The sequence below is a fragment of the Drosophila virilis genome, chromosome 2 (genome assembly GCF_030788295.1).
Source record: "Drosophila virilis strain 15010-1051.87 chromosome 2, Dvir_AGI_RSII-ME, whole genome shotgun sequence".
Lineage (NCBI taxonomy): Eukaryota > Metazoa > Arthropoda > Insecta > Diptera > Drosophilidae > Drosophila > Drosophila virilis.
In genome coordinates, this window is record NC_091544.1 from 20,025,767 (window position 1) to 20,050,289 (window position 24,523).

At 39.7% G+C, this 24,523-nt stretch overlaps 1 protein-coding gene across 4 annotated transcripts; it reads right to left on the bottom strand.

Moving 5' to 3' along the window:
• Positions 1–485: 485 nt before the first annotated feature.
• On the bottom strand, positions 486–24,257 carry crb (cell polarity complex component crumbs). Of its 4 annotated transcripts, none has more exons than XM_032437765.2 (14): positions 23,292–24,257; positions 12,118–12,462; positions 10,068–11,057; positions 8,188–8,526; positions 7,016–7,548; positions 6,914–6,955; positions 5,918–6,462; positions 5,387–5,492; positions 4,351–5,323; positions 4,105–4,287; positions 2,302–4,053; positions 1,802–1,926; positions 1,330–1,743; positions 486–1,272 (listed from the first exon to the last, which is right to left on the bottom strand). In XM_032437765.2, exons 1-14 carry the CDS (start codon positions 23,518–23,520, stop codon positions 1,042–1,044), a joined length of 6,807 nt encoding a protein of 2,268 aa, XP_032293656.1. In that variant the 5' UTR covers positions 23,521–24,257; the 3' UTR covers positions 486–1,041. The 4 variants fall into 4 exon arrangements, with proteins under 4 accessions (XP_032293656.1, XP_032293663.1, XP_032293665.1 ...); XM_032437772.2 differs by lacking the exon at positions 8,188–8,526 and adding an exon at positions 9,733–9,897; XM_032437774.2 differs by lacking the exon at positions 8,188–8,526.
• Between the last annotated feature and the right edge of the window lie 266 nt (positions 24,258–24,523).

The window sequence follows — 24,523 nt, forward strand, 5'->3', positions numbered from 1 at the left end:
CCGGAATAAAAAGTGGATACTTCTATATATAAGTATCGATGAAGCATAAATGAATATTTGATAAACATTCAATCTTAACAATTGATAAATAATATTGAGTACCAGAGATTTGCCTTTAAAAGTAAACTAATCGTGACTGCAAATTGCAATATATCTCGAATTGGTTTTCTAGATCTCCAGCAAATTTAATAAATGTCGTGCAGGTCTTCCAATATAACCCAATCTACATATATATGCAAAAATTACAAAAGAATTTTTTTCGTTTATTTTTTGTATTTATTATCTTTTCTTTGAAAAAAGTCGCAATATTTAATGTATGTATAGTACAGTCTCTTAAGTTTACGCTTAAAAATTTTAGAGCAAAATATTTGATTTACTTAATAGCTACGTAGAATTAGTTTTCATGCTCTTTCTATAAGGCCGCAATAAATGATATATATATATATATATATATTTAGGCATGTATAAATAAACATATATATGTATGCATGCAAGGGTATGTAGGATTTTATTTAGCTCAGCTAATTTAGTTTAAAAACGGGCATACACACCTATTTACAAAATATTCTTGTACATTAGCGTATTTAAGGGCTTGCGCATGCAATGCTTCGAATTCTGTTGTTATTTTGTTTTTGAACTCTATTTTCAATTTCGTGTTTCTGTTTCTGTGTGCAGCATAACTTTGTTCGCAGCTTTTAGATATATACTCGTTCATTCTGTTTACATCGAATACTGAATCTAAACAGTAACTATATAACGACTATAAAGTGATTGCCATACAAACTACTCGCTATAATAAATAGAAAACTGAGTTATTTACTAACTAAAGCGTAGGTATTAAAGTCTAAGTGTGTCTCTGTGGGGGGAGGATTGCTGCAGAGTTGCTCTGTGGAAGCCTGATTCATTGCTTTGCGAGCACCTTTTAAAGACGAACTTAACTATAGATAAACTTAGTACAACAAGACAGGATCGCATTGTACTTATATGGGCGGATTTTGTAAAATATCTTTTGTTTATATTCAGGCTTGGTACTGGTGCTAACTAAATAAGTCGTTCTTCTGGCGGTGGCTTGAGCACATTGTCCATTTCCAGCCTAGGATTACAGTACTCCTGTGCGCTGGGACTGTAGGTGCCACGTGTGGCACGCTTATTGCGTGCCATCACCAGAAACGTGCCCAACAGTGCACCAGCAATCAACAGCAGGACGACAACAACAGGTATGACAATAATAGCAATGTCTGTTGTCGATGGACCATCATCCTTGGCCGTTATCTAAAGATACATATTGATTAGAAAAGTTTTCTAGAGTTGTGCAATCTTGTAACATACCGGCGCTGTGCAGTTCTTTCCCATAAAACCCTCGGTGCAATTGCAGTAGTAATCCGCTTCGCCGCCGCAGTTCTCCACGCACTGGCCGCCATTGGCGCAAATGTTTAGCGTATTACACGGATCGGTAAAGTTACAGAAGGCGCCACAGTAGGGCTTCTGGCAAATGCACTTAAAGCTGCCCGGCATGTTGATGCAGCGTCCGAGATCGCCACAATACTCCAAGCTCTCGATGCACTCGTCTATGTCGTTTTCACAGTGCACGCCTTCAAAGCCAGTGGACGTACAGTTGCATTGATAGCCACCTACAAGATCGTTACATTGGCCACCATTCATGCAGGGATTGGAGGCACATTCATCGATCTCCTCCTCACAAAGGCGACCCATATAGCCCAGACTGCACTTGCAATTTGGTATCTGTAAAAGCTAAAAGTCTTAAAATGTGTGTTCAAAGACTAAATAAATGTAGGCTTACGGAATTCGTGGTCAGACACAACCCTCCATTGGAGCAGGGTGTCAGCTCGCAGAAGGGCATGTCACATAGTGGGCCCTCAAATCCTGTAGAGCATGTGCATGTAAAGTTATTCCCGGTTTGAGCATCTAAAAAGTAAATACATTTAAGCATATATTAATATCCTGTATATCTTAAACGTAAAAACGAAAAATTCACCCAAAGGTTTAATGGGCTAAGTTTCGGATTATAGGGGCAGGATTAAAGACCCCAGAACCAGATGTAACCAAAACAACTTCTCTTTAGCAAAAAGAGGATTCAGGTTTAAGTAAAAGGTAGCATATTTCGCAAGCTGACTTTTGCAGCAGCTGAATAGATAAGGAGCATACACAATGCATAAAACTAATGGGCAGGTTAATTTGTGGCCTCTGGTGGATGATATAGTAACTCGTCATAAATGGTGCATTAGCTAAATATGCTAGAGATGACTTAGATATAGTTAGTTAATCAGTATATTGACTTACTAAATCCATTTTCACAGGTGGAATCATTGCGACAAGGCTCATTTTCGCAAGTCATCTGCTTGAGCGCACTGCACTGCGGACCCGTGTACTCGTCGGGGCAGTCGCAGCGGTAGGCAGCGATCAGATCGGTGCAGTTGCCGCCATTGTGACATGGCTGGGCGGCGCATTCGTCAATGTTCTGTTCACAGTAGCGACCCTCGAAGCCGGGCTGGCACTCGCAATAGAAGTTGGCCACCTGATTTATGCATGTGGAATTGTTTTCGCAGTGCGTGTTGAGGCACTCGTCGATGTCCGTGGCGCAGTCATCGCCCTCGTAGCCCGCCTGGCAGGTGCACGCGTATTCATCGTTGGGCGCATTGCAGTAGCCGCCATTTTTACAGTCCGCTTGGAAGCACAAAATGCAGCCCTCCTCGGGTCGGGTCGAGTTCAGGCGAAATTGTGCATGCAGCTGCACGGACACATTCTCAGTGTGCGGGTAGAGTTCGGCATTGGAGAAATAGGGCAACAGTAGATCACCGACGCGCGCCTCACCCAGGCAGCCCTTGAACTGGGAGCCCTGCTGGGAGGATTGTGTGGAGCCGCGCAATTGACGCGACTCTGGCATGCCGCCCAAATAGACTTGGGTGCTACTGAAGAGCAGATCCTGGAACGCCGCCTGATCGATGTCCGTTGAGAAGCCAGGCGTGGGATCTACCATCGATTCCCAACCCTTCCAGCCGCCCTCAAGTTTACCGCCATGTGCACGCAAATAAATGCGATTCCATTCGCCATCCGTGTTCTCCTTCTCGAAGCGCCCTGACTCACCAATGTGCAGCTGGGTCAGCTTCCATGTGACAGTGACCCTGCCGCCATTTACGCCAATTTCAAAGAAGCTATCCTGATTGTCAATGAAGAGCAGAGTGCCACCGGCACGTGTGCGATATGCAATTTCAATTACCGGTTTCAGTAGCGGCTGCTTGGCCATGCCGCCAATCTCATCTGGCAGCTGCTCTTTGAAGTAGGAGAAGGCTAGCGGCGAATGTTCCTGGCCAGTGAATGTGATATTGGTTAAGCACTCGTAGCCATCGTCCAGATTCTGGCAGCTACTGCCGCCTGGACAGGTGACCAGCTGACAGAACTCAATCTCCTGACAATCCTTGCCCTTGTAACCATTCGGGCATTTACAACTATAGTCGTTCCATGTGTTGCGGCACTCGGCATTGTGTTTGCACGGATTCTTGCGGCACAAATCGTCCGACACCTCGCCCGGCAGTACCGACGTTCGATCAATGCTGACCGCTCCAAAGGGCTTGGCGTTCACATTTACATCGGTCACATTCAGTGGATACATTTCGACGATCATATTGAGCGAACCATTGCTCACTTTAACATCCTGTATTATGCCCTTGAAGTAATCCTTGCTGTCGTCCGCCTCCTTGGACGGCGTGTTGCCGCTTACGGGCACGCTGCTCTCATCTAAGCCCGGCTCTGTGCTAACTGGCAGCAAAGATTCGCGCGTTGGCGCCGGCCCGCCCAAGTAGAGCACCTGTGCATCCAGCAGACCCGTCGTCGACAGCGTCTTGCGGAAGTACTCGGTACCATTGAGCTTGACCTGCACCAGTGTCTGATTACGCACCACCTCGATGAGATGATTGTAGCCATTGTCCAGCTTTTGTGCACCGACCGTATATGCCTCTGGCGTGCCATTAAACAGCATCTTCACCAGCAACTCACCACCATGCAGCTTAGCAGACACATACGAGTCGCCAACGTCTACGGAAGAGGTACATTAAGATTGGATTTCACTTTGTTAGAAATACTCACTCTTTGTGGGCATCTTGCGCGGATCGCTTCCCAGGTAGAAGACCTGACCCGTTGGTTCGCGCGTTCGTATAAACATGGATATGTCCAAAATGGAGCGTATGGCGCGTCTGGCTACATCTGTCGTCTCCACAATCACAGCCGAGTGTGTGGTATTCTCATGTCCAAAGGTGGCTGCCGTCATATCTAATGAGTATAGAAGAGTTTGTTATGCCAAATACTTGTCCAGAACTGTAAACGAGTACTCACTGTGCTGGCATGTGTGTCCAAAGAAAGGCCTGGGACAGTGGCAGGTGAAGGTGTGCCAAAGATCTGTGCACTCGCCATTGGAGTGACACGGATTTGGGTTGCATTGCTGCGTGCGCGGACAGCCGCTTTGTACATAGGACAATTTGGTATTCTCATCCAAATCGGGCTCGTTGTGCTCATCGGGAAAGATCCATTTGCCATTGACGACGACATCCTGCATGCAGCCCACATAGCTGGTGGGCTGATGCGTCAGATGGTTTAGATATGACTTTAAATTGGGTATGGTTCCGCCCAGATAGGTTAGTGGGAACAAGGGCTGGCTATTGTTGGCTGTCTCATAGGAACCCACGGGAAAGATGGCCTGCTCATCATTGGCAGAAAGCACCAAGTGCGACGTATTGATGGCCACAAACACTTTGTGCCAATTACTATCATTCAGCTTGGATCCAATGAAAACGCCCTCCCATTTGTTCAGCAGCGATGAATGTAAATTCAGCCTTCCATTGATCAGTTCCAGTATATAGCTAACCGGTCCGTTCTGACCACCGGAGGTTCCAAAGGCAAGAACACCATTTGGCAGCGTTGTCTTGAACTGCAAATTAATGTCGTAGCCCTCGTCACGTTGCGTCTTTACCGTTATCAGACTGCTGACAACCATGGACAAGGTTGTGGTCTTCTCGCAGGTTTCTCCCTGGTAGCCGTGCTCGCATGAGCAGTTGAACAGGTGTATCGTTTCGTTCACTAAAAATGGGCGACATGTGCCATTATTTAAACAGGGACCACTGATGCAGCCAATTAGCGGTACAGAGCAATTCTTGCCACCAAAATTGGCATCACAGTCGCATTCGTAGTCATTAATCTCATCAATGCAGGTGCCATTCTGGCAGGGATTATATCGATCGCATTCATCAATGTTGATCTCACAGTGTGTACCCTCAAAGCCCGGATCACATTCGCAGGTGTAGGTACCAATCTGTTGGGATGGAAAGCATTAAGTTTCGCGTCACTTTGTTAGCCTAATAATTGATGCACTTACTCCATCATTGCAGGTGCCGTGCTTGGTGCACGGATTACTCTCGCATTCATTTATATTGATCTCACAGTTCTTGCCTATGATGCCTGGCACGCACACACATTCATATCTGGAAAATAAGATATTAGGATAAATAATATTTTCCCCGCCTTGTCCCATCCATCGAATTTTAGTCGCGTTGTGTGGAATCTTGAAACCGAAAAATACGCTTTCAGGTATACATTTCATTCATACATTTGACCCGTTTTTTCCAGGGAAGAGAGATGGATTTTGCACTCCCCGAATGAATTTAAACACAGATAATTTAAAACGATTTTAGACCGATCGAACGATAAGCCAGCCGTTTTTCCGCGATTTCCCATGCTGGCGGAGTTTCGTAAGGGTAGTTTTTACATACATTTCAGCTTCTTTACGTTTATGGTTTAGATTCTCCTGGTTAACCAGTCAGTCAATCAGTCAGTCAGTCCAGATAAACAGTATACCATGTATATATTTTTTATTTCCAAGCACCACTTGTTCGCATCCTTAACTTACCCGCTGGCATTCTCATAGCTGAAGGGCTGACTGAAGACACGTGGCAAGTCCATAACCCTGCTTAGCTGATACAAGGTGGCATTGGAGCGTTCCAAGCAGCTACTGTTGTATTGACAGGGATTGCTCTCGCACTCATTGATATCCTGTTCACAGTTCTTTCCCTTGTAGCCAGCATGGCACTCACAGAAATAGTCCTTCACCTGATCTATGCACTTGGCGCCATTCGTGCATGGATTCGATACGCATTCATCAATATTCAGCTCACAGTTCTTGCCCTCGTATCCCGTGCCGCCGCAGTCGCAATGGAAGCCACCCAGCTCGTCTATGCACAGGCCATTGTTGAGGCAGGGCGCCGAGATGCAGTCATCGATGTCAATGTCACATATGCGACCCGTCATACCCGGTATGCAGGAGCACGTGAAATTGTTAATCATATCAATACAAGTGGAGCCATTCGAGCACGGATTGCTAATGCACTCGTCAATATCAATTTCGCAGTTCTCCCCCTGATAGCCAGGCTTGCAGTCGCACGCGTAGGCATTGATCTGGTTTGTCAGAAGGAAAAGACAAATTAATATTGTTTCTTTTAGAAATAAAACTATCTTAGCCCTAAAACGCAACTGAATTATAAATATACTTCTGGGAATTAAAATATGATGAATTGTATATTCTAGTCATTTATTGGAGTAGGCTTTAATTTAAATTGTAAGCAATACGGAAGCAAGATAAGCCAAGGCTGCACAATATCGCAAAGGATTTACTGGATTAATAGGAAATCCGGAAATATAAGAGGGAAACACGATAACTTATCTCGCTAACTTTGCAGCTATTTAAATTATATAGTATATAAAAAGGCATCTCTAGGAATTCTAAGAGTGAGATAGGTAGTGTGATGAATCTATTGATTAAGTACGGGGTTTCTTTTAGGATAAATCAGCTTAAGAACCATAGCGAAGCTCTACATTTTGTTCTCTTTTTATATCAGAACGCACTCACTTGTCTCAATATCCGATGCTTTCCATATTTAAAGAAAAACAACTAATTACATTTTAGTAACTGGAGACTCTATTCTGATGGCTGGTACAGCGATACACTTACCTTGTTGTGGCATGTGGCGCCGTGCAGGCACGGATGACTGAGGCATTCATCTACATCGGAGTCACAATGGATGCCCGTGAATCCAGGCGTACAGTAGCACTTGTAGGAGCCCTTCTCATTTTTGCAAATGCCATTGCCGCAGATTTTTGGCTGCAGTACGCATTCATCCACATCGTTGGCACAGTTCCGCCCTGTCCAGCCTCGCTGGCACTTGCACTCGAAGTCCCCATTGGGCAGGTCAAGGCACTCTCCGCCATTCTGGCAGGGTTGTGTGGCGCACTGATTGCACACCTTGTTCTCTGGGCAAATGCATTGGTTCTGAGCACAGACCATTGGCTCCTGGCAATTGAGTGGCGAACAGTTCTCTGTCTTCTCGCAGCGATCGCCAGAGTAGCCAACGGCACAGTAACAATGGGTGCCATTCATGGAACAGGTGCCTCCATTCAGGCACTTGCCATTCGTGGCGTTGCAGTTGATGGGCGTTAAGGCCAAAGCGGCGGCGCCATCGCCCGTGCTCTGCTGGCAGTTGTAACCTGAATATCAGATCAAAATTAAAAAATCAAACAAAATTTTAGGTTAGATTTGATCATGCCTAAGCTGCTTTTGTTACCAACTGTACTTAAGACTAACATTTTAGGGTTTCTAAGCGACAAAATAATAAATACTACAATTCTATGGATAATAAATACTACAAGTCTATATATTTACAGTTAATCTAGTTAGGGTTGCACTACGAATTAAATCGAAAATTCGATACACATATAAGCCAAATACGATATACAGTGGATATATAGATAAAAACTCTATTTAATATATATTTTATAGATTTCGTTTAACCATACAGTGGATAGTGAATATTTAAACCGATATTTCAATATTTACTTAATGATTTTTAGAATTGATTTAGGCAAAATAATATTTTTTAAGATCTTTCTAGATTAAGTGAAGCAAAATAAAAATATATTGCAATTTCGATTCTCTTAAAAATGTTGTAGATTTAATTTAAAAATCATAATATATAGATGAAATCCAAATAGAAAATTCGATATTTACGAAAGGTTTAATAGATTAATTTATTAATAATTATATATCAATATATCGTTTGTATGTATAGAGTATTTCCCCACACAGAACTTGCAGTGCAACCCTGTTTGTTGTTGTTGTTGCCAAACCTGTGTATCCACTAGCACATATACAGGTATAATTGTTACTATATCCTAGGCAGGTGCCACCATTCAAGCAATTTTCTTGGGGACATGCATTCAGGGAGGCCGAGCGTTGCGTTTGTGCTTGTTGTTGTTGTTGTTGTTGGTGTTGCTGTTTGTTTAGTTTACTTTCTGTTGTTGTTGTTGCTGTTCTTGTTGTGTTGGTTATTGAAGGTTTTTTGGTGGTAGTAATATATGTTGCTGTTGTTGCAACATTTGTTGTGGGAATAGCTGGGGTTGTTCTTGCAGTGGTTGCTTGTTCTGGTAGCGGTGTTGTTGTTGTTGGCAGGCAATGACCAATGGGGCCTACATATACACATATAATTCGCATAGCCGTATATATACACAGGATTGTTACCAATATGTAGAGTATATATGTAAGTGTATATGTGTTTGTTTGTGTTTACATAAAAGTATTTTGGATTAGTTAAAAGCGTTTTAATTATGCGTTTATTATTTAATAGCTAAATGTATATGAGCTCAACGATTTGGTATTTAAGTTAAACGACATTGATTCTTCAAATAAGCTCTCTTTCTGACTGCGTAACCCACTTTTTTTAGCACTACTTCAAATTTTTGCCACCTCTCGGCTGCATATATCTAAGGTCTCTGATGTTCACCAATGGTGATTATTATTTTTTGTAAGATGGCGGAATTGTATTCCCTACAGTTCCAAACTTATGAAAACATATAGTGATGTCAATGTTAGGACGAAATGGATTCACCAAAGAAATATTTTATAAAGCTCACAATTTATAGAGGTTTACTTTCGGTAGCAGGATAACACTCTTAATTCAAAGCTTTTATAGTACATTTTTGGACTACTTTATATGTAAAATTGAAATTTTGTGAGAAGGTAAGTATATTTTCGGCACGCCGAAGACTATATACCCTTGTAGACATTTGTCTTTGAAATATCAAAATAGTTTAGCTCGAAAATTCTAAGTTTGATGAAAATATCTTGAAAAATCATAATATTTTGCCATAGTGCTATATAATATAGTGGTGCGATGTTGATAAGATTCGGCTTATATGTATGCAAAATATTTGAGCTAATAAATGCCAAGCTGGTCATAAACTAGCAATTTTTTTATACAAGAACTTAATTTTCGGCCGATCTTTCCTATGGCAGCTATATTATATAGTATATATAGATATAGATATATAGATATAGTTGATTAAATTTCACATGTATTTGAGCAGTGTAGTGAAACAATGAAATACTGACACGGACATGGCTATATCAACTCGGCAAATGATACTGTTCAAGAATATACATAATACTTCATGGCGTCGGAGATTTCTCCTTCTACTAAAATAATTCTTACAAGGGTATACAAATTGGTTGCCCATTGCAGCATTTGTAAATTAAGCTTATAGATCCTCTTATAAATTTTAAATTTAAAAGAAGCTAGCATTAATCTATGGGCTTTTTTTTTTTAATGTATTTAGAATCCCTATGATGAAAACTCAAGCACAAGTGGGTCCCGAATAGTGTAACTGTGGACCTACTTAATTTTAGCTCACAACGCTTGCGCTTAAGCCACTCGGGTGATATATAGCGTTTCTTTTTGCCACCGGCGCACAGAGTGCTCGATACTCCTTCAAGATCGCCCTCTCCCGCACCTAATCCCAGGCCATGCAATTCAAGCAAAGTTGGCAGCTCCAAAGCGGTAGCTTTTGTTAGATTAAAATTCAATTGGAAGACCAGGTAGGAAGATAGAAAGAGAGAGGCAGAGATAAATTTGGTAACCCTAAAGCTAAACCAAAACGAAAGAGTTACATGCGCCACACCATGAGCCATTGAACCATTGAAACCATATTTAAACGTAGAATCATCTACTCACCCGAAGTTCCTGGCTTACACATACACACGCCGCCAACACACTCCGAATCGATGGGACACTGCTGGGCACAGCTCGGACCCAGTTGGCAGAGCTCGCCGCTATATTCGGGCGCACAGATGCACTGGAAGCCGATGGCCTTATCGACACAGGTGCCGCCATTGAGGCACTGCTGCGTCTGGCAGCTAATGGGATTCTCGCAGATCTCGCCGTGCCAGCCATCCTGGCACTGGCAGGTGTAGCCGCCGTATGTATCAAAGCAGCGCCCGCCATTTAAGCACGGATTGTCATCGCACTCATCGATGTTCGTCTGACAGAAGGCGCCCATGTAGCCGGTGCCGCTGCAGTTGCAGCTGAATCCATTGATGCTATCGATGCAGCTGCCATTGTTCTGGCAAGGCTGTGAGGCGCACTCATCCATATCGATTTCGCAACGGGCGCCCGTATAGCCCTTAGGGCACTCGCAGGTGGGACTGGAGCTGCCGCTCAGCACAACGCACGCGCCATTATTTAAACACGGATTCGACTGGCAGAGCGGATGTATATTGACCTCGGTCTCACAGTGTTCGCCACTATGATTTGCATGACAGACGCATTGGTAGTCACCGCGTGAGTTCTCGCGACAGGTGCCGCCATTATTGCACGGATTCTTGGCGCACGGCGAGCCATTGTCCTTCTGACAGTTCTTGCCCGAGTACCGTGCCGTGCAGCGGCATTCGTAGCCATCGGCACTTGAAGTACAGGTGCCATGACCCATGCAGGGATCATTCAGACAATAGTTGTCCTGCGCCCGAGTAAATGTTTCGTGCTCACTGCACGGACCATACGATAATGGGCAGACTCCAAATACGGCATTCTGTTTGGATGCATTCACGAACTGCAGTCCAGGTCCATCCAGCAGGCAGCCCGAGAACGAATTGCCCAATATCAGTATGGCCAACTCGTTGCCGATGTCCTGATTGGTGAGAAACTGGCTGTTGTACGTCGAGTTGGCTGCAATTAATACAGAAATATGCATGAATTACTTTTCATAATGATGGATTGCATTTATAGATGGACATTGAATGGAAGCTATGCGACTTGCCAATACGTGGTTATGGGCCAGGTTAACAGGTCACGTAGTTCAGGCTCCCATAAAGTTCTCTCACGTTCCCTTATTTACAGTGCATAAATTCAAGCCCGCAAAAAATTTAATCATTGTAAAATTTAGTTGTTTTTGAAAAACCAAAGTTCATTTTCAATTATTATAATTCTTTAGATCTGAAATAGTACTTAAATAAAATACCAGCGCTGAATAATCAAATAGGTTAATAGCTTATAACCCTTTCCTAATAATACAATTTTTGGGTCGTCCTTAGTAGAAGAGTTTTCCCGGGAGACTAAGATATAAAATTGGGGATTGTATAATCAGCTTTTCTAAGGGTTCAAAATTAAAAATGTGTACAGAAAAAATGGTATCCATATATTTATTATGCATGTATTAATGCTGCGATGTGCGCCGAACACGCTAAAAGCGACTTAATGTATTTAGATAAAACGCAAGCCGAGACTAATTTCAATTTAAATTGAATTTTCCTGAGCCAAATTAACAACTTTCCGCATGGAAGTGAATTAAGTTTTGAACAATTTGTGGACTGCTTGAGTTTTTGGCACAGAGAAATTAGTTTCAAAGTTCCGTTGCTTAATGAAACGGATATGGAACATCCGATAATTGATTAAGATTTTTGGTTTAATAATAATAATTTGGCATATTTTTCATTCCCAAATCCAGTTACCAAACAATAAGCTTTTTAATCGATTATTTTTATTATTTAATTATTAACACTTTAAAAAAAATAATGAAAATTGCGTAATGTTTTTTATAAAATCTGTGTTTCAAATTTAAATCAAAGTAATTTATTTAATCCCCCAGAATATAACAAAAGGTCTCATTAATTTAATGTTGGCTTACACAGTCAGTGTTATGTTTAGACTTTTGTCGAGCCGAATTTCTTTTCAATTTGACACGATCCATGACTGACTAGCCCGCTTTAATTGGAAGATAATCACTTACCAAATATAATAGCCTCACGATCCACATGCAAATAGAGATTACCGTACTCGTACTTGAATTGTAGCGTATGCCAGCGATTGTCCAACAGTTGGTAGGGCAGTCTGACGTCCAGGCGATTGTTCAGCCCGATGACGGCTGGTCCGGCGAGGGAGACTTGCAGGAAATCGTTGAGCACTGAGATTACGATTGAGTTTTTGTTATATTGCTGGGCGAGTATTTCACCGCCGCGGCACGAGCGGAAACTGATCGCAGAGTGGTCCCAGGTGGGCATGGGCGTTTGCAGACGCAGATAAGCGGACCCATTGAAATATGCCTCCTTCGTGTGCACTTCCACCGAGGCAACATCTGTTCGAGAAGAAAAGGTAGAGAAAATGAGGTGAGTATTGTAAAAAGCACACCGAAGATTAAACACCCTAGTGGACATACAAACAAGCAAACGACTCAGAAGTGTTTTCATATACGGCGATAAGTGAAGCTCATAATTGTTGACCCATTCTGTGGGTCTATCCGGCCGATTCTGACAAATATGCCTACGGCAACAAAGAGGCAGATCTGTGCGGTGCTTTGACAAAATGAGAAATTATATTGCATGATCAAGAAATTTTACAGCTATTGCTGTTGGAGATAACTTCTCTGATACGTTACACATTTCATGACAAAGTTATATTACTCTTGGAAAGGGTATACAAATTGGACAAGGCCAGGCAGCCGGTAATCGCATTTGATTACAGGTCAAGCAAGGCGGGTAAACGGGGAGGGGTAACTCAGTTAAAGAGACATTGTTTTTGCTGCATTTGTAATCGTAGACTTCCTCATTTGTCACATTTTTTTTCGCGACTTGTCTTATTGGGTACACGGCTAACGTCTAATTTAGCAATTGGCCAATTGGTCAAACCGACTTTTTGCCTGGAAAGTGTTTGAGTCGAAGCAGCATTGACCAAATTAGAAAAGTTGACGGCACAGATGCCACCTAATGTTAATCAGTTGCTCCCAACGTCAACTTCGCAACACAACTTTCATTTGCGCTGGCGGCGCAGAATCAATTCGCCTTTCCCGTTGCCCTCACCACATACATACATAAATACAGAGAGACATACATACATACACACATACATACAAGTGTGCGTGTTTGGGCAGCAACAGCAGAGCTCAAGTGTTTTCCTTAAAGATACAACACCGGCTCTATGGAGTGAGTGCACAAGCCGTAAAAAAACAAAATCAAAACATAAGCAAGTTTTTTATCTCTTCAGTGGAAAAAGTTGAAATTATGAGAAAGAAAGTTGTACTTAGGAAACGATAATGTAAATTTGTAAAAACATGAAAATGTTATTAACGATTTATTAATTTCTTCCGATTTTCAATAAACACGCAATTTCCGAATTTATCATGATATAAGAAAATGTAATATATAGAAAAAGTAAACAATTTCTTTTTTGGTACTCGAATTTATGTTCAAGTAATTTGCGGTGCTTGAAATTAGAAAATATAAAAAATATAAGTATAGAAATGTTAACTAAGCCAGTTTATATAGGCAATAATAGCTGTCAATGTAAACACTATATTAATTACTATATGACAATGAAACTAAAGAAGATTATAAAGCGAAATCCTATGAGAATATTTTTTAATTACAAAGTTTTAAAATTTCCATAAAAGAAGTTGTTCGCCTCTCAAATGTTGGCACAGCTTTCGAGGTTTTTTAAATTTATAAAATTTCTTGTGTATTTAGTTTTGCACAATGATTTGTTTACGTTCATATATGTACCTATTATATTTTCTTGTTTGCTTCGTTTTTGATTTGTTTGCCCTGTTACGCAAATAATGCTTATCTTAAAATAATAACCTATGTACATATGTTGTCAGAAGTAAGAAAGCCTCTAGCTAGAGGCATGCATAGCTAAAAGAAGAGTATGCAATCTGTCTCATATGTAATAAACAAAGTTAGGAAACTAACTGTCGAAAGTTTTTAGCAAAATACTTAAAGAGGGTGTACATATGCTCGTATTGATATATATGTACCTATAAACACTCTCTGCGGTCATATATGTATGTTTATGAATATGTCTTCGAGCTGGTTTCAATGGCATTGGTTAAGTGGCAGTAGCTGTTTATTAACAAATAAAATAAAAAAAAAATATTCAACAGCAAAATTTGCAGTTTAGAATTCGTGTTAAGTGGCTGAAAACGCGATATTGTCATAAATCTAAATTTGGCAAGTGTGAACAAGGAGGTTTTTTGTTTATATTTAATTCTATTCACACAAGCATTTCGGTTTTAAAACTCTGACTTGCCCCACATGACTCTGAACTCTTGGCCTGCCCTGGCCCTAACTACCTGACAGGCCAGTTGGCTTAGAAACAGTTTAAACAAAAAACAAAGCAACTGCATGCAATGCGCTGACCAGACCTCGAACTGGGGGGCCAGCCCCATCCTTACCCTACTACGGCTGCCCAACGTCACCCCCGCGCAGGGGTGAAAACCTTATGAGGCCATCGATTTTGTTGCGCCGCTTTTAAGGCATTTGATTCGTATTAAAAGGCGATTTAGTGTGCCGGACAGTTGGAAATGAAGGGTTCTGGAAACGTTTTTCTGTCATTCGGTTTTGGTTTTGGTTTTTCTATTTGTGTGTCAGCGCTTTGAGAGCTTCGTGCCCACTCGTGAGTAAGTAAATGAGCCAGTAAGTAAGCCGTTGGTAAAGTAGCTCATAATTATATTATACTCACGTACGAAACTGTGCAGAAGAACATTAAAAAAGCTACAAAACGCATGTAAGAATGCTGCAAGCAAAATGCTTTTCACACTCCAGATACCCTATTTTACGATAATTAAAATATGATGGAAATATTTAAAGCTACCATCGCATCCGAAAGAAGTTAAGCCAAATTCTTGGTAATTCATAAATTAATTGCGATGGACTTTTGCTTCAGATTCTACTACAATTACTTTAAACTAACCCTTTAACTATTTTGTTATTTACTTTTTGATAGTTGAATTACTCTTTTAAGTAAAAATGGGAAAATAGGTGAAAAGTATAAATAAAACTTAACTTTAAGTAAACCTTTTTAGAAATAAGAGAAAAGAAAATGAACATCAAAGTAAAAGTCTAGCGGTGCGGATCGTGGCTGCGTCCCTTTCAGCAACTTCTTTACAGGGTATGAAAATGCCATTTAAAATAAAAAAGAATTACTTATTGCATATGCTGTATGTGTAGACATGCTCTTTTGTATAACAGCATTGGCCTTTTGTGTTTAGCCGTAAACGAACGGAACGGAAATTTCATAATCATAAACGTTTGAAATGCGAAACAGCAAAAAGAATTTTTGCTTTCGCATTTTTGACAACTGTTCGCTTTGGTCTTCTTCTTATTTGTCTTGTGAATGAATCGACAATACGACGACAGCCACAATGATGATGACGACGACGGCGACGGCGACGACTTTGACGGCAACTCGGAACGAGATCTTGAGTTGAGAGCGAGCGAATTTTAAGTTTTTAGCGGTACCATAAAAGAAACAGTTGTTAATGGCTCTGCTTATGCCCTATATCCACTGAGATTGGGTAAAAGAGGGTATTATGGGCTTCAGTTTGGTGTGGTGTCATACATACAAACATTTTGTAATGATCGGACTTTAAACACCGAAGTTATTCAAGAATGCATTTGCCTTAGTGTGCGGCAGAGGGAAGAAATAGCCCAGCCGCTGCATAAAGTGCATGTGTGTGTTATTGTCGATGTTATGATCTAGAATTTTTGTAAAGGCATCTCGCTGCTACAGAGTATTTTCTAGTGGGGCACACAACTCACTAGAGGATTCATAGTTTTCTATTTCGGGAACATTAAGTTTGTAGCTAGCGACTCTTCAAAGCTGAAGCTTAATTATGTCTAAATCGCGTTGAGCTTTAGGTTGGGCGTGTCAAATGGTCGCCACAAAGAAAATTGGAATGATCGTAACTAAATGAGCACAAAGAATTATTAACAAAACAGTATGCATAATATAATATAATCTTGTTTTGACAATATCCCTTCGAATTTATGTTTGCTCATCAAAATTTATGATCATGCAGATATGCAGAATCTGCATAAAGGCGCAAAAGGGTAATGACATCTATGTAATTAAATAATTCGATATAGCTTTCATAATTATTTTGCATTTTACATAGGAGATTCCACAAAAGAATATTCGATATTTATAGAAGAGCATGAAGTACGAGGTACACACATTTCACACATTTTCCGCCCAAGTTCCATTATATGCCATAATCTGTGTTAAATATGCCGATTTGTATTTAAGTCAGAGTTTTCAACTTGAGTTTACAAGTCATTTGCAAAGATTTAATGGAACTGCGTTTTTAAACAAACTTGTAACCTTGCAAAGAATATACATTTTTACTTTTTGCAAATTAAAGGTTAGATGACTTTGATAGTTTCTCAACATCATTTTTCACATTCATTAACTAAGACAAATATAAATTTCTACTTTCATTTCAGCTTTTAAAACAATTATTAATTTTCCCATGCATGCAGTAGTTTAATAGATACAATCTACTCAGTTATATCATTATGCATTTTCCATTTCCCCAAAGTGTTTTTACAAAAAAAAAATTAACATTCCGAAAAAAGTAATGTATGCAAATGCAATGTCGAAAACTGTGCTAAATACTCGTATAATACAAGAGTAACAACTAAATTGTAGCTCAGACTCCTGGCACGCCCACTTTTGCATAGGCGAAAGACCTAGTTAGCAAACACTCACACACACACACACACACTTACACACATGCAAATCTGCATAAGTATGCATGTAAATTAGCTCAGCTTTGGGCCTTTGCATTGCATTGCACTTTGTGGCATGACTAATCAGCGCCAACCTATACACAGGCCAAAAACAACGTGGCTCACACACACACACAAACAGACACCGCATGTTTGACGCGATTTGTGAGCTGTTTTGGCTGTTTGGCTTGCATTCAATTTTGCAGCTCTGGCGTTTTCGTCTGGTTTTTTGTGCTCTCCCAACTTTCTAAGCAGCGTTTGCTGCAACTGTTAGCTCCAAGTAACTATCAACTGGCACAGCAGCTACCCACCCTCTGGCTTTCGGAATGGCCAAAATAAAAACCCAGCTGCGTCTCTGGCTCTGTTTTTCTTTTATTCCCTTGCGAAGGTTATTATAAATTTGTCAAGAATTATGTAAGGCATCTGTCTCAAAAACGCCCAATAACATATATATTTGTGTACAAGGTGAGTCGATGTAGCCATGTCCATATTTGAATAAAACTTTGCATAGTTCCGTTCGAATCAGCCGATTCGGATTCCTATATAACATGGCTGAACCAAGAATGAAATAGAGTATCTAATCTTCGGTGTGCCGGGTATAGCCATTCTTTCTTATTTGGTCATACTTCAATTGTTTTGCCATTGGTTGCTTCACAGCCAACCGACACACACACACGCACACACACACAGACACATTTTGTTTTATTATTATTGCGGTCGATGTTGCTTTTGTTTTTAATTTTTGCTGTAAATACTTTTTGTTTTTGTTATTAGCTTTTGTGCAACATACGCCTACGAACAAATTTCATTTTTCGCTTAGTTTTTGTTGTTTTGCTGCTTATTGAATGTTCCAAAAGTTGCATAAATTATTTGTGCCGTTTTTGCTGGGCTCTTACTTTTTAATAATTTTAATTTGCTAACCGTAACAGCAAAAACGACAACAATTTCGTTTCTAATTTTTTCAAAACAATTTTAATTGCTTTTTAATTGTTGCGTTTTCGTATCGTTTTTTAGTTTCAGTTTTTGTTGCTGCTGAATTTATTTCTATTCATGAAAAAGTGAAAACGTGTCGCGATTAAAGTTTAATTATAGTTTGCCAATAATGCGATTATCAATATTTTCAGAGCTATCACAAATTTAATGTGTTCGACACGCATGTCCAAGAGAAAGACAGCAAGAGAGGGAGAGAGAAAAAGGGAGAGAGAAAGGGATAAAAAATGATTAAAATTTGAAGAGCCTATGGTATGTCTATATTGTAATGAAAAAACCTATTAACACATTGACTATCATTACCGCAAATACATAACAAAAATATCTATCTTATTTTATAAATAATGCAACTCCTATCTGCACTTAAAATTTCATAACTGCGCAGACGAATTTTTCCACACTTGCGGGTGGAATTTCCCGAAGTCCAACTAAAGTGAAAATTTCAGCTTCCTAGCTTTTACAGTTTGAGCTGTGCATTGATCACCAATCAGTCAGTCAGTCAGTCAGGACAAACAGTTTTATATATTGAGATGTACTTTAGGTGTATACATTTTTAATAAGCAATTAAAAGGTTTTCATGATTTAAGTTAGCTGTGTTTGTGTTTGTTTGTAGAACCTCCCCCATCTTTTCAACGAAGATTAGAAAACAGTGTACAAAGTCTCAAGATTGCCTTTTCTTTTCATTCCTTTCTTTTGTCTACAATTTTCCCAGTAAGTTTTCTTATCAGTTGGACTCATTGTAATTGCATATCAGAGAAGTTCACTTCAGTGCCTTGAAAAGAATCTCTTGTTGAAGCTTTGCCAAACAAGTCTCGTTCTCGTTCGACGGCAAACACGTTGAAATCTTTTATGTCTGAGTGCGCTTTATATTCCGACTTGGTAATCATTTGTGCAGACACCTTTCGGTTCAAATACACAAACAACAACAAGCGCAACAGAAACGAATATAACAAAGTCTAAAGTCACTTAACAAATTAGTTCCCACACAAAGTTCCGCTTGTGCTTCTTAGAATGCCTCCTCGAATAGACGTTTTAAATATTTAGATAAATACGCTGGCTTGATTATATTGTTGTATTATACAATAGGTAGACGATTATAACAAAAGCAATTCACACATGCGAAGAAAAGCTAATTAATTCTGATAAATATTCGCGTCACATGAACGCAAAAGCGTTGAAAACGCGCTAGAAACGCATAGGAAACGCGCTTTGGTGGCTGTGTCGTGCCTTTGGCAACCTTTATTCAGCGAAACTCCACCCCGTTTTCATCTATGTCATGGGCTTCAGACTTTTCTGGGAATAGCAACGCGCCCAAAAATGCTTAGAATTGGGCACAAAGTGGAGTCACTGTTAGCGCCGCCGCCGTTGCGCTGACGCGACTTGCCTGGGAACCAGTTTTCCAGTGGCAACAACAATCGGAGGCAGCCGCAGCCAGAGCCACAGCAACAGCTACAGATACAGCCCTTGCGTATGAGCGATCCAGAAGACCCGTTCGGCAAAGTAGCACAAAGCAATGAACTGTTGAAAAATGCCTGAGAATCTTTTCCGGTGCTTGTGCCCGGAACAGTCTGAGCAAACACAGACGGACAGTCAAAACTGGCTTGCAACAATTGTGGGCGTCGCACTGTTGTATGGTAAGCTGAAACAAAATTTCGTCAAAAGCTGAATGTGCACACGTAGTTGTGATGAAAAGTTTTAGAAATGGGAAATTCAATACAACAGCGAACAATTAAAAAAGAAGAATGCAACCAAAGCGTGATCGATTATTTTATACTATAATGTTCCAATTTTCAGAGAGAAGTATGCAAAGCTTAGATGCTTTTCATCATTATATTGTATCCTATATCTACTAATCGAACTTGTTGTTGCTACTTATATCATAAAATTTTCTAGCTATGCTTAGAAAACCATGTGCCATAATTGATATTTATCGATATTATAAATATGGGAGAGATATCGACAAAAAGAATTATAAGTTTGCATATAGCATTTTCTATATATTCAATTTTGCATTCTCTGGCTTTCGTAGATTATTGTTTATTGCCTCTGATAACAATGATCCAGCTATTCGAATTGCATTAAAAAATTAAAGTACCAAAAAAAGGATAAGGTAAGTTTCAATTCTAGGAAAATTATAAGTATATTATGTATATCATAATGCCAACAAAAGTTTAAGAAAAAGATGAAATTACACATTTTTAGATTAAAAATAAAAACAATAAATGATAATTGTTTGTTGAAGTTGTAAAAATCAAGTTTAATAGCAATATCGTAAGATTAGTAAGAGTATAAGCAACCTGTCTGTTAAAGATGGATTTGTATAAGGGCACAATTAATAATAATAGTGGTTGTAAGAAATATCTACAAACACAATATTTATGTAGTTTGCGAAGCACACATAAATTATAAAAAATATCTTATACAATTAACAATATCTAGAGGCGATATCATGTTTTCGACTCGTTTGTTGGGTTTCTATTCCACAGTGCGGATGCGAATCTTTTAACTCCAATGAGTCAAACTCACAGCTGGCTGGGCTGTTGCGGTCGACTCGCTGCGTATGCAAATAGCGACAGATAAAACGCAGCTACGTGATGCCTCTGATAAAGTCAATGGCAACAACAACCACAATAACCGCCACCACAACAACAACAACAACAACAACAAACCCAACAACGCCCACAATTTAAACATTTGTTTGCAACTAAAAGCGAAAGCAGCTGGTTACATTTTCATTATATGCGAGTATTTTGTATTATTTTTTGTAATTTATTTTTCATTTTTGCGGTTTGTAGTCTTCTCAAGGTACTTGAAAATCGATGCACCCACCGAAGCCTGAAATCTGGCAACGCTGTAAACGTAAATCTGCCCTTTCTTTAGACCTTATACCCTAAACATGGTTAAATGTGAAAGTAGTGCTAGTGAAAGATCTCGATCAGGAGATACCCTGGAATCGGAGACTGATCTCCTTAGAATTCTCAAGCATAATTGTTCCCGATATAAATAAATACATCTTTCGCTAATTTTGAAAAATGTATAATAGTCTTAACCGGAAGATACTTGGCCCGGGCAATGCCGCTTAATATCTCCCACCAAACAAGTTAACTATTATAGCTATCTCCGCTGCGCTGTAAATTCAAAATAAAACAATGTACTTTCAAATATTGACCTACTATGCGATTCTCACGAAGTCAAGTAAGATTTAAAAGATTTCATTCTCTATACTTTTTATAACATATATTATGAAGTTTAGTTTAAGTAAGATTAGTTAAGTTGTAGTAAGTCGTAACTCGGTTGCACGATCTTTCTCTATCCATTTTTGTTATTCCTGTTTCACTTCCTTTTCCCAACCCGCTTTCTACTTCTTTTGTTCTGTTGATTTATTTATCTCGTATCGTGCCCGAGCACCTGAACTTATAGCTAAGTACATATGTAGTTATTTACATATTATTATATAAATAGTTCCCAGTATGGTATATAAAAAGTATTAACGACTTGCACTAATGGACAGCGTCATGCAATGGCCATCAGCCGGGTGCGTAGGCTTAGTAGCTGAATGCGACACGCGTTCCGGCCGATTGCACTTTAACACTTGACCAGCCTGGGGGTGACACACCCGCGACGGAACCACGTCCGCGGTGGTAGCGCGGGGTCACGTGTTGTTAACGTTAACGACTCAGGTAGCACAGGTAATTTTCTGGTTTGTGTGTGAGTGTGTGCATGTGTATGTGTGTTTTACCTGCACTGCGATTTTTTCTTTGAAAATAAAGTATATTTTCCCTTTAAGATGCATTTCAATGGAAACACGACTTTGATGATCGACGAGACGAAGTTGGCTGCGTTTTATGATGAGGCTGAAAAACCAGTTGTTGTATTTGTTGTTGCATCTCCTGCTCATCATCATAGCGAGGGCTTTTCCCAACTGCAACTGTTACAACAACAACACATAGACAAAGATTGGCCTTCAGCACATTGCCAGTTGCCGGCCGCCTTAGCATTTCTTGTAGCCACGTATACTCTACCTTTCGCCCAGATAAGATACGCACATAACAACTAAATATGTACAGACACATAAACATGCATGTATTGTTAATAAGTAAACGTATTTTTGAGGTCGCTCTTTTGCACAATCGATGAGCAAACAGTAGTTACACGCATACTCTATACACAGAGTAGTTAAAATATCAGTCCACTTTGGGCACTCCGCACGATACCCTCAAGTGGGCAAGGCAGGGCCTTTTTCAAACTGACAGCTGTTTGTTGATTGACAGATAAGCAAAGGTATCCCCAACAAATACTATTTCAATTATCAATGCGTCATTTTCTAAAAGATTCATTTTGTAATATATTAAACTTTAAATATTTCGAAATTCTAAAGCGACTACATATATTACAGTGTGTACTCGTTAGAGTGGATAGTTCAAAAATGCAGATAATGACGAATCTACTATTATAATAAATTGTTCATAATCTGCATAAGAATGGAACCAAACACAACATTTTTTAATGATTATATTCAATTAATGTTTAGAAACTCAAGACAAATATTAAATATCTGTATGGAAAATGTATTGTAATTTCCTACAATTTAAATAAAAACATTTTTTTTTTTATGTAGATGTACTATTTCACAGATGTAAAGCTTATTAATATTTTAGTTATTTCCAGTCTATTGAAATTACAAATGTGAATTGATATTTTTGTAACATTTTAATGACGCCATTAACCAATTTATACAATATATATAATACATAAGATTTTTGCATTTGGACTTAGGATAGGCCAGCTAAAGACGCAGACTTAAAGAACTTCTAAATTTAAATGTATCTCTTGAAATTATTCAATTCATTTGATTCTCTCACTCAGTCCAATCTGGATTAATATAAAATCTTTAGAATGTTGGACTAGATAAGTAACATTTTTCAGGAAAAGAAGCTCATTTTTACGGCAACGAAGTTTTGCAACAGCAAACACGTATTTAAGCCATATCGACAATAAATTATACTTATTATTTTATTGATGCAATTTGCTGCAGCTTTTGGTATTACTCATTAAGATGGTATTTATGCTTAGGTGTTGTCATTCAAATCCCTGCAACGACCGCCTTTTTACGTATTGGCACAAGTCGCTTTGTAAACAAGCAACAATAAAGACGACAACAACACCAACAACAACAATAAACACTCCCCTCAACAACATACATACAGTGCACTCGAAAAAATGTAAGTGGCTCAGCAGAAAATTGGAGCCTACAATGGTGTCATATGAATTGTATGTATTTATGTTGTTATTACCCCAATTGAGTCGCTCTCTTTACCTAAAACATGCTCTCACACACACAAGCAAATACAATCACAATTGTCAACTGTCACTCTCTTGAGTCCTGACCATGTGCACTCGCATAAACACTCACCTGTTGCTAAATAAATTAATATGAAGAGAAATATCCATTGGGGCGCTGAATTGGCGCGCTTGAGCAGCAGCGTGTACGTCGACGTCATTTGAGCTGCGCTTTTCGTGCGCGCACGGCTCAGTCGCTGTTGCTGTCTCTGTTGATTTGTTGTTTGCTGTTGCTGCTGTTGTGTGACGTGCGCGTTGTTAGCGCTTGCTGACGCATAGACAGCAGCAGAAGTCATAGCCATGATCGTTTTTTTTTTTTTCGAATTGGAGGTTTTTTTTGTATATTTTCGGCGATGAAGTGCAGTTTTTCTTTTCTCTAGATGTGAATGTGTGTGGTTCAAAGGAATTACTTCAAAGTCGTAGTGCTCGTTGAGGTTTTTGTTTATTGCCTTTAGCTCTCTTTACACGTATTGGCTTGCGCGTATGTGTGTGTATGTGTAACTTGCACTTGGCGTCAAGAACAGGTTTTAGTTTTCAGCTACATAAAAAATTGCGCGGCCGCTGTTGCTGCTGCTTTTATTTTACACTTTCGCACGCGACACTTTCTAGCATGAATCTAAATTTGAATTTGAGTATTGAACACACGGCAAATACTCGTAGCTTGCGATGGCCATTATAGTTTGATTTGTTTGCGTATTCATAAGAACAAATACACACACACACTCACACACTTACGAACCGTAAACATAAACGAACGAGTTGGCTTAAATGCTTCTTTTGTTGCTTTCCACCAGGTATTGTTGTGTTATTGCTTTTGAAGCTGCTTTGCCTTCTGGTCGTTGTTGTTGTCTGCCCTTTTGAACTGCAAGCAGCATTGGCTGCTCCACCAATACACGGGCGCTGGCTTGCATTGGCTAACACTAACAGTCACTAACACCTGCACACGCTAGCATAGAATGATAAAACGAAATCAAGTTCCGGTGTCCGCTCCCACAACTAAAAACGTCCAACACGCCCGAGAACAAAATGCGAACTGAATTGCGCGCTCGTTGTCATATAGAAGGCAGACTTTGAGTCAGACGTGCTCGAGCGCTCACATTTAGACCTAGGCAGTAGTGTGTGTGAGAGAGACAACTATTGTCTGTTAGCGGGCAGGTGGGGTAGTTATGTGAACACAACAGGTAGCAAAAAAAAAAAAATCAGAGTTGATCGATTTATAACCTAGAAAGCCAATCGAAATATACAACATTTATCGAAACTTGAAATGATGCATTTTGAAAATAGATTTTTGTTGTTGTTTATTAA

Excerpts from the sequence above, each read along its gene's own strand:
- crb (XM_032437765.2), bottom strand. The coding sequence starts at position 23,520 with ATGGCTATGACTTCTGCTGCTGTCTATGCGTCAGCAAGCGCTAACAAC. Across the intron at positions 11,058-12,117 it reads TCGTGAGGCTATTATATTTG|CCAACTCGACGTACAACAGC; the intron begins GTAAGTGATTAT and ends TATTAATTGCAG. Across the intron at positions 6,463-6,913 it reads AGCATCGGATATTGAGACAA|ATCAATGCCTACGCGTGCGA; the intron begins GTGAGTGCGTTC and ends CTGACAAACCAG.